This window comes from Liolophura sinensis, chromosome 2 (genome assembly GCF_032854445.1).
Source record: "Liolophura sinensis isolate JHLJ2023 chromosome 2, CUHK_Ljap_v2, whole genome shotgun sequence".
Taxonomy (NCBI): Eukaryota; Metazoa; Mollusca; class Polyplacophora; order Chitonida; family Chitonidae; genus Liolophura; species Liolophura sinensis.
Window position 1 is genome coordinate 27,344,984 of NC_088296.1, and position 11,290 is coordinate 27,356,273.

General features: G+C 39.3%; 1 protein-coding gene across 1 annotated transcript; it reads left to right on the forward strand.

The window, feature by feature from the left end:
• The first annotated feature begins 1 nt into the window (after position 1).
• LOC135462925 (RNA guanine-N7 methyltransferase activating subunit-like) lies at positions 2-1,970 on the forward strand. Its single transcript, XM_064740238.1, has 3 exons — positions 2-65; positions 437-749; positions 1,606-1,970. Exons 2-3 carry the CDS (start codon positions 508-510, stop codon positions 1,817-1,819), a joined length of 456 nt encoding a protein of 151 aa, XP_064596308.1. The 5' UTR covers positions 2-65; positions 437-507; the 3' UTR covers positions 1,820-1,970.
• Positions 1,971-11,290: the final 9,320 nt, after the last annotated feature.

Sequence of the window (11,290 nt, forward strand, 5' to 3'; positions counted from 1 at the left end):
GCAAGATGGCAGAACAATTTAGCGGTTGCTAGTTATGCCTTTGTCTTTTCAACATTCTTTGTCTGGTAATTATTCCAGTTATGTGTTACTGTTTGATTGATGAAATCTGGAATCTAAAAGACAACTTTTTTGCCATTATTAACGTTAAGAAATCAGTCAGCTCTATCCCTAGATGAATAGATTTTAGTGTTTGATGAACTGAAAATGAAATTGAAAGTGTCAACTTGAAAGCGAATAGCCCAATTAAGTTATGAGCGCAAAAGTTAAACGTTCAAACATTCCGTTTAGAATTTGACAGAAGTTGCTAACCTTTGAATCTACTCTATATTTGGTTTAATTTGAGTTCAGAATTTATTCCACCGCGTCAGTAATTGTAGTTTTTTTTAACTGTGAGGTCAATATTCCATTTCATCGTTGATATTTTGACACATTTCAGTGACAACTGATGAGAAAGCCGTGAAAAGTGTCCCAAATTTGTGTTAATACTCTAAGCTTCCAGAGTTCAAAATGGCAGACATTTCATCATCAGAGAATACAAAGAACATTACTGTGGCAAAAACACCGTCTTCTTTGATGATTGATGAGGAAACTGCCAAGAAAGATGTTGAAGATTTTGAGGAAATGTTCCAGGATCGCTTCACGGATAATGATGAGGATTTTGTGGCTACCACCTCCTCCCCAATACCTCCCCCTCCATGTGTGCTAAACTTCTTCACGCGCCAGAAAAGGAATTATTATGACAGATCTCGGTTAGTGTTCACAACAATTCTTTTCAGCAAATTGTTTCTTTTGAGACCATTTAGTGTTATACCTATATTGGTTTAACTGTCCAAAGGGATTATTTCTTTGCTCTTATTTATCTCATCTCATAATTTTAGACTCAGGCATTCTCAGGAGAATTATCCAGTTTAACTCACTTACTTCCTGTGTTATTTCTTATTTTATTTACACGTATAATTTTTTTTTTTTTTTTTGCAGAATGTGAAGTTTTTGTACATATTTCTGAGTTATAACCACATTCACATCACATTGTCAATTTCTATACTGGAACAAAAGTTTTGCTCTGCATTTGCCAAACCCTCATAATTAATGAATTGCTTTAGCATTTTAAAGCTTGTGAGATACAGCCATGAAGCTGCACACAGTATTAATTTTTGAGACATTGTTACCTCAGATTCTTGTCTTAAAGTTTATAAGAGCCATAAAAGATATGTAAAGTGACCTCAAGTTTTATCCACTTGGTAGAGTGTCTGCTTCGGGAGCGGTAAATCCAGGGTCAATCCTGGGTCGAGTCACACCTAAGACCTCAAGTTTTGTCCCCAAACATTCATAATAATACAGGCAAATTATAAATGTAATAAAGTATCATTTTGGGGACTGTTCTTGTATGCTAGCGCCCATCCTTCCAAGCAAACCTCGATCACACCTTTCTAAGATCAATACAGTTTTGAGAAGCAGGCCAAATGTTCAGTTTAGTCATGGGTGGAATTTTAGGTCTGGAATGTTAATTGCTAAAAATAAATTAAATACATGTACTTAAAAATGCATATAAAGTCAAAGATATTTTCTAATGTTTTTTTCTTCTGTGTTTTTTGTCAATTCCAGACAGGGCCATAGAGGCAGAGGCAGAGGTGGTGACCGTGGTGATAACAGGGGTCATGGAGATTATCGGGGTTACAGAGACAGGGGATTTAGAAACCATCCCTATGGCGATCGTCGTTATGACAACAGAAATGAACAAGGGTCAAGGTATCACCCTTATCAAGACAGACACAGACACTACCATGACAACAGGAATCGTCATGGAGATCGTTACTGAGTTTTGTCTCTAGTCATCAAACCTGCCCAGAAAACAGACTTCCTCATGTAGTGGAAAGGTTTTTCTCTAAAATGTGTTTTGTCTTTTCATGTACCAAGTTATTTTACTGAAGAAATTATAAAATATAAAGAAATGAATGAGGTTATGTTTTTACATGTATTGTGTTTTAATTTGTTACATCTTGGCATTCTCTGAAAACACATAATTGCGGAGTTTCCAGTGTGAACTCTTTTGTCGTTGAAAGTAAAAACAGTTTTCTTTCATTAAACATGTATGTGGCTTGTAAAATATGTTAGACATTATTAAATTAATTAATTTGCTGATCAAATGTCTCATTATATTCCAAAGGAACAAAGGAGACCTCTTTCTTGTTGGACCTTTTGAAGTTCACAAATGTTCAGCCCCTCAATTTTCACCACTGTTTGTCCACTCTAAATTACTTTTGGTGGGAAGCTTTTTTATCTTTCGGAAGTTCATGCTGTAGTAAATTTGATTAAAAATAGTTGCCATGACATTTTTGACAGGTCACACGACACAGTAGAACTTTTATTTTCACCTTCAGCAATAACTGAGTTTAAACTCGAAACACCCCAACTGCTGGTGCCAGTTACCCATACTCTGTACATCAAATATATGAACTGCTTGACGGTTGTGGTTATTTGTGGAACAAAACAAAAAAATACCTGGAAACTGTGATTGTAGAATCGTTAATGTTGATTGTAGATACACAGGAATACAATACTGGGCTTGTACTTAGGCCACACATCCGAGATACATCCATGTATCCTGTGATACATGTAACCGCCCAGTCTCACAGGAAGCTGTCATATTAAAAAGTGGTTTCAACAAGAGCTAGTACTGTAAGCCTATTTTTGTGGGGACACATTTTCCAAATAATCCAGCAGCTATGTAGAAGAATATCATTCTGCTTGTGATTAGATGCTAGTAACTCTCAGGCTGATGATGTGAACGTCCATAGACAAGCTCCACAGACAGTTGACAGCAGTTGGATTTATTTTATTCACGAAGCTCCCTTAACGTTATGAGCTCGTAACTACCATGACGACGTAATGCTTGCAGTATTGGTTGCCGTGGTAGTTAAGTGAACGTAACGTTAAGAGTGCTGTGTGAAACTGGGCCCATTACCCAGAAAGTGGCAATCTCAAAGAATGATAATACTTTTACATAGGCCACTTCCTTATGTCACATTGTAAGTTTGTCCACACCTGACCAATGTAAGCTCAGTTTTTTACCACAGTCACTCTTGTTTCCCCCCATACTGGTGCCGTTAAGGCGGTAAGTTTTGTTTTTTTTTTTTTCGTAGATTTTTGGTGTACCTTTCTTGATTTCTCTGAAAACTGTAGTCTTTGTTTTAGAGTTTTGTTCCATGTATCCTTTATGTTATATATAGTTAGGACAGGTATAGGTGTGTGCTGGCTCAGCTAGACTCTAGACCCCTAGTCAGCTGGCGTAGACAAATGTCCCAGGGGTCTCTCATCAAGGCAGTCACTGTGAATTCAAGTCCTGCTGGGGGCCTCCATGGCTCAGTTGGTTAGCGCGCTAGCGCAGTGTACTGACCCAGGAGTCTCTCACCAATGCGGTCGCTGTGAGTTCAAGTCCAGCTCATGCTGGCTTCCTCTCCGGCCGTAAGTGGGAAGGTCTGTCAAACAACCTGCAGATGGTCGTGGGTTTCCCCCGGGCTCTGCCCGGTTTCCACCCACCATAATGCTGGTCGCCGTCATATAAGTGAAATATTCTTCAGTACGGCGTAAAACACCAATCAAATAAATAAATAAATAAATAAATCAAGTCCTGCTTATACTGGTTTCCTCTCCGGATGTACATTGGAAGGTCTGCCAGCAGCCTGCAGCTGGTTGTGTGTTTCTCAACCCAATTTCCGACCACCATAATGCCGAGTATTCTTGAGCACTGTATAAAACTCCAATAAAAAAATAAATAAATAAATAAATAAATAAATACAGAAATTCTATGGTGATCATATACTTGTCTTCTTCCAGTTTTTGGCCTAAAAAAAATATTTTTGAATTTTCTAAGGGCCTACACATTATTATGTGTAAGTTCATCCTGCTCTTCCCAAAGGTCGATGGTTTATGATGGGCTCTCCAGTTTATATGCCTTAATAATTGTTGTCTTCTGAGCGAAGAATTCTTGAACACTGTGTTAAACATTAATCTGGAAAATAAAACATAAATTTAAATCATGATTACCACATGATTTTTGTATTTATTTTTCAAGTTGATTGGGACCGGCCCGGATAGCACAGTTGGTAGAGCGTCCGCTTCGGGACCGGTAGATCCAGGATCAATCCTTGGTCGAGTCACACCTAAGACTTTAAAAGAGGAAGTTGTAACTTCCTCGCTTGGCGTTCAGCATGAAGGGGATAGTGCAACGACTGGTTGACCCGTATCAGTATAATGGCTCGGGCGGGGCGGCTTACTTGCCTTCGGTAAGTCGTCTCAGTGATGCAGCACTAAATAAAAGAGCGGTGGAAATCCGTCCTGCAACAAGGAGGCACATTACACGTGCATGCACCCTAATGATTCCTTCGTCGTCATATGACTGAAAAATTGTTGAGTACGACGTTAAACCCCAAGCACTCACTCACTCACTCAAGTTGATTGGAATTAGTAAAAGGCATAGCTATCTGCATATAGTGTTGAGTCATATTAGCTACCTAAGTATAATAGCTCACCATTTTCTGTACATTTGCTTTTTTTCTTTTTTCATTTATTTATTTCATTATTTATTTTGTTTCTTTAATTATACTCAATAGTTATTTCAGGCTTTGACTGAACAGTGCTTAGTCTTAGATTTAATTACGATGCAGCCTAGCTGCAGTAACTGTCTGCATAAGTACGCGTAGGCCTACTTCGCTTACTCCGAGCATATATTATTTTAATGATGAATGCCATTTTAGTAATGTTTGAATACCGCAGATAAAAATTTAGTTAGCTTTAAGAAAGTTTGTTCATTTTGTTGGTACATGCATATATAATATTAAAGGGAGGGGGTATATCAGTAGGCTCTACCTTTTGCAATGTACTTACTGATGGCTGAGTGCAGGTTGCAGGTGGATGCGGCATGAAGCCAAGGTGAAGGTCGTCTCTACGATTCAAGGTCATTTGTAGAACGCCGCGTATTTTGTCCTCGATGCGAGAAACGAAAATATGATACATGTCTGAGTGGATAAAATGTGTCTTTAGGTTCAATTTTCAACTCAGATAAGTACAGTTGTGCTTCATAAAACGAAACATTTTAAAACAGGTGATTTTTCCTTGTTTCGGTGGTACGATTTAAAGGGAAATAACCCATAACGTTTTATAAATTCAGGGTTAGGGGCTGATGGAAGTCGCGATAAGTTTTATGGATGTTTACATGGGCCCAGAACCAAGCATACATGTGAAATTTTATCAGTCTGTCAACAGAGCGCACTGCGGAAAGTTGATGGTGGCCGGATAGGTGAGGAAATATTTCGAAGCCGACTTTTATCCATTTCTGTCTTTTCCCGTAGATATAACTCCTCGCTTTTACTCAGAAGGGCAAATTGTAATGTCTGTAACGACCTTCCAGTCGCTAAATTTCCGCTGTATGCCTCTCATCTTTACTAACTCGGTGCTTGAGTCGCTTGCATGGTTTGTGGAGCACGTTGTCTTGGACCTAGACTAAAAAAAAAAAGTCACAAAATCCTCATTTTCTCACGCCTTTTTGTTTATAATATTCACTGCACTTTATCCCTGCATCTCTGTGTTAGCACAATGGTGGTGGTGGTGGTTTATGTGATGTTTTTTATTTTTTTATTTTTTTGCGTGTAAATTACTGCGCGTGTTTATTTAATGATCAACTAAGCAGGACTTTTAAACAAGTACAGTACGGTATTTAAATTCTTAACGTGTGCGTAGCTCCTTATAATGCGTTCACTTAAATACGGCATTCATATCTTATGCATTGTGGAGAAAAGAAGATCTATGTGGCCAGATTTTTGTATCCAGAGCCTACGTCTAAGGAAATAGTTCATGATGACAAGTTTCAAGCCTGGAAGTACTGTAAGTTTAGCAATATAATCGTCCAGAGATAAAGTTAACTACAGAACAAGAATAATGTCTTGTGCACCCAATTGTTTTGACAGGTGCCAACTGCATGTTTGTTACATGAAAGAAAATGCCAGGTAAATAAGGTTGTAAATTTTTGATAGTGTGGGTGGCTGGAAAATTTAACAGTAATGACACCCATCGGCTGAAAAATTATTTCCAGGCCTGAGTTTGATACCCAAACCCATGTCCCCTGAAATAAGTTTTCTGTCTAACATGAGAATAATGGACATTTATCGCACATCAAAACTTACACAGGAGGCCTTTTCAGGGTGTAACAATGATATTCATTGGCCCAGTTAGAACAAAAGTGTTGGATCATTTCCAGCATTTCTTTGTATGTGTTGGGCATGTCAGGGGCTGCGAAAGGTACTAAGTTTTGTTGGTTATAGGTCCCTGAACCCGTGCCAAATTTGATACTTAGCCCCCAAAACCCCCCCTTCCTCACCCCCAACCCCCACTGTGGAAATATATCAGCTGAGCCTGCCATGCCTGTAGTGAATGTGAAACTCTTTGATTTATGTAACCTAGCAAACTAAAAACGCGAAACTGCCAAACAGAAGAAGGCCTTGCTTTTATATCATGTTTCACACAGGCACATAAGATATTTGGACATAGACCTAGAAATTCCAACACAAAAGCCATTATGTGTCTCATTCTTATCTCACTTTTCAAGGTATATCACTGTATTATAGGAAGGTACAACACAGATTCCTCCTGGTTCAAATGAAGAGTGAACATGTTTACAGTTTAAATCTTTAGATTAAGGGATTGTAAACAGTAGATGTTGAAAATGCATGTATCTGTATATTCATAGACTCTCCTCAAAAAAGTGGTGGGATGACAATTTGCACTGGCTATTTTATCACCATTGTGCCTGGAAAAAAAAAATGGAGGGGGCATGTTTCAGGGGGAGCAGCTCCTTTCGAAACCAGCCGTTTTCCAATCCACCCAGCTGCTCTCAACACAATGCTCCCCCCAACCCCACCCATGCTCCCTTCAGTGTTCTTACATGTCCTGTTATGATATAGCTAGGATTTTACAGTGAGTGCCATGTTGTGTCCCTTGCACAATGGTTGGACTCCTAAAAACTCCAAAATATTCACCTACTTTGATAATCTTTTTGGAAAGAGGTCACCTCTGGGTAGAGATAACAATTTACAAGGTGATAATAAGGTGTAACCTTGTTTACATTTTCCTGTAGATCATGTGAAATTTTATTATCATATTTTCTGTAGTGTGAATACTCTAGATAAAGCTTCGGTTACATTACCGTCAATTGAGCTGGCTATCAAACCAGCCTGTTTAATGTAGCTCTGGACATTCACCTCAGAAAACTGCCAGATCTGTAGGCTGGTTTATCTAACACAGATATTTCAAATGTAACTTCACCCAAATCTGGAATTAGGTCATATTAAATTTCAATAGGTTTTAATCTGACCTCTGCTTATACTAATTTAAATTACATGTTTATAAAAATGGGACTTGCTGTTGCCTCACTGGGTACACAGCAGTGAGCGATTAGAACAAGGACACCGATTGGCCTGGTGTCCGTATAATGTGACTGGCAGGGGTGTCATGTTATGTGTCACGATGCTCCAGCAGCTCCAGCACCTTGGCGTCATGGGCTCACCCTGTCATAAGAAGACACAGTATATGTACACACACCTAATGACTCCTCAAGGTCATATGTCCAAAAAAGTGTTAAGTGCGATGTTAAGCCCAAAGCATACATATACATGTTCATAGTACTAGTAAATGACGACTCAGGAGCCTCTCATCAATGTGGTCGTTCTGAGTTCAAGTCCAGCTCAGGCTGGCTCCCTCTCCAGGTATACCCGGGAAGGTCTGCCAGTAACCTAAAGATGCCTGTGGGTATCCTCTTGGACTCTGCCCAGTTATCTCCCACTGTACTGCTTCATGCGAGTTAATTGAGCAACCAGCAAAGATCATATGAAAGTACACGTACATTTTTATGTAGTAATTTTTTTTTTACTTCATTTCACACTTTTCAAAATTAAATCCTCGTCTATTCTGCCAGAGTTTTATACTTAACATGTTTGTACACCACTTAAATACATTAAGCTGCAAAATTCTTGACACATGATTCTTTAAGCTTATGTTTTTTTACTTTTAAATTTTTAAAATTTGGTTGTGTAAAACAAAACAAATATGGTTAATCAGCTTATTAATGGCTGACCGCATTATAAAGCATTGTTCAAGACTGTGATGCCTTTGTACATGAACAAAGATAAGTCAGTCTATTGTTGGTTTGAAGAAAAGAAGACTAATGCAATGGAGAATTTATAACAAGAAAAGCAGCTGATTTATATGTGCTGTACATGCATGTGATCAGGCTATCAGACTGATGTGTGACCTACATGTAGATATGTACATGTGACTCAGTGTACATAAAGGTGTAGAATTTCTTTACATGAATGCTGTGCCAGCAGTAATGAGGTAAGCAGTAACACCTAACCTGGCGCATATGCAAGTTTTATTTTTTCACCTTGGCCAAAGTGACCGGATCCAAATTTATGTTATATAATACAGTTATGTAATTGTGAGCCTTTAGGCAAGCTACACCTACCTGTATGATTATTATCAGTGCATATTGTCTTTAAACGTAGGTAGGTGACCCGTACAGCTACATGTTACCGACTGCTTGAAATTAATTTACGTAATTTAATAATGTAAATATAGTAATTCAATTTAAGGAGATGAGAGTAATTAATTAGAGGATGAAGCCACATCAGGTAAGTGTCTTGAACTGCTGTGGCTGTCATCCCTGTAGGAATTTCATTTAAGAACCTTTTTTATGTTTCTGTAAAATACACTGGCAATAGCCCAGGCCACAGTGCACTGTTAAAAAACATATGTCTTGGATCTTAGAAAATTTTGATTTAAGTTCTCTCTATCAGAATTAGCAGCTGTGAAGTTTAATATATATATTGTTTAACATTACAAAAGACATGAAAGTTTTAGGTAATATTATGAGAGGAAATCTTACATGTACAATACAGGTTTTCCTAAGGAGCTGCTCTGCTTTTGGAACAATTTAGATTCCAAACAGTTACAGTAACTGTAAGGTGCATTTATGAATATTAAATGCACCCAAAATAGCAAGGGAAGACCTTACCTGGTAGGTTTTCTTGATACATACTGTGCCCCTCCCCTTTCTGACACACCCACCTCTCCCTCCCAACATACACAGAGGATGGGCCAGAAATGTGAATCAGGGTGTTTAAACATTTATGTTCAGGGCTTATTTGCCAGGCATATTAGTGTGGATGTACATGTAAGATGTACCATAGGTAGACAGAGTGCGATCTTTCTGTCATGTTGTATCTCCTGACAAGGAGGCTATCAGTCCACCAATGGTCACATGACCTGGTTAGAGGGCAGTGTACTACTTCTGAGATAAAAGCTTGTGAAGCTCCTCGGGTGGGTGTGGTCAATGAGTACAAGGTGAAGGTTGCTTCCTGGATATCAGTGTGAAGGCCATGTTGATTTAGAAAGCATTGTCTTATTGAGATTAGAGACATCAGATGTGTGTGTATGAACAGTATTGATTACAGCACACAGGTATAGTAGGCCTACATGTGGATAAATGTATACCATTGTGCACTACTAATACACCCTCCACCAGGTGTTCATGTACATACAGGTGTCAATGACACATTGGTGTACACATACAGCCCACGACATGACCAGTTGCTGCTCATTCATGTACATATAGGTGTCACTGACACATTGATGTACACATACAGCCCACAACATGACCAGTTGCTGCTCATTCATGTACATATAGGTGTCACTGACACATTGATGTACACATACAGCCCACGACACGAACAGTTGCTGCTCATTCATGTACATACAAAACCGTAACAGGTGTCACTAACACATTGATGTACACATACAGCCCACAACACGACCAGTTGCTGCTCATTCATGTACATACAAAACCATAACAGGTGTCACTGACACATTGATGTAAACATACAGCCCACAACACGAACAGTTGCTGCTCGTTCATGTACGTACAAAACTGTAACAGGTGTCACTGACACATTGATGTACACATACAGCCCACGACACGAACAGTTGCTGCTCATTCATGTACATACAAAACCGTAACAGGTGTCACTAACACATTGATGTACACATACAGCCCACAACACGACCAGTTGCTGCTCATTCATGTACATACAAAACCGTAACAGGTGTCACTGACACATTCATGTACACATACAGCCCACGACACGAACAGTTGCTGCTCATTCATGTACATACAAAACTGTAACAGGTGTCACTGACACATTCATGTACACATACAGCCCACAACACGAACAGTTGCTGCTCATTCATGTACATACAAAACCGTAACAGGTGTCACTGACACATTGATGTACACATACAGCCCACGACACGAACAGTTGCTGCTCATTCATGTACATACAAAACCGTAACAGGTGTCACTGACACATTCATGTACACATACAGCCCACGACACGAACAGTTGCTGCTCATTCATGTACATACAAAACTGTAACAGGTGTCACTGACACATTCATGTACACATACAGCCCACGACACGAACAGTTGCTGCTCATTCATGTACATACAAAACCGTAACAGGTGTCACTAACACATTCATGTACACATACAGCCCACGACACGAACAGTTGCTGCTCATTCATGTACATACAAAACCGTAACAGGTGTCACTAACACATTCATGTACACATACAGCCCACGACACGAACAGTTGCTGCTCATTCATGTACATACAAAACCATAACAGGTGTCACTAACACATTGATGTACACATACAGCCCACAACACGACCAGTTGCTGCTCATTCATGTACATACAAAACTGTAACAGGTGTCACTGCCACATTCATGTACACATACAGCCCACGGCATGAACAGTTGCTGCTCATTCATGTACATACAAAACTGTAACAGGTGTCACTGCCACATTCATGTACACATACAGCCCACGACATGAACAGTTGCTGCTCATTCATGTACATACAAAACTGTAACAGGTGTCACTGCCACATTCATGTACACATACAGCCCACGGCATGAACAGTTGCTGCTCATTCATGTACATACAAAACCGTAACAGGTGTCACTAACACATTGATGTACACATACAGCCCACAACACAACCAGTTGCTGCTCATTCATGTACATACAAAACTGTAACAGGTGTCACTGACACATTCATATACACATACAGCCCACGACATGAACAGTTGCTGCTCATTCATGTACATACAAAACTGTAACAGGTGTCACTGCCACATTCATGTACACATACAGCCCACGACATGAACAGTTGCTGCTCA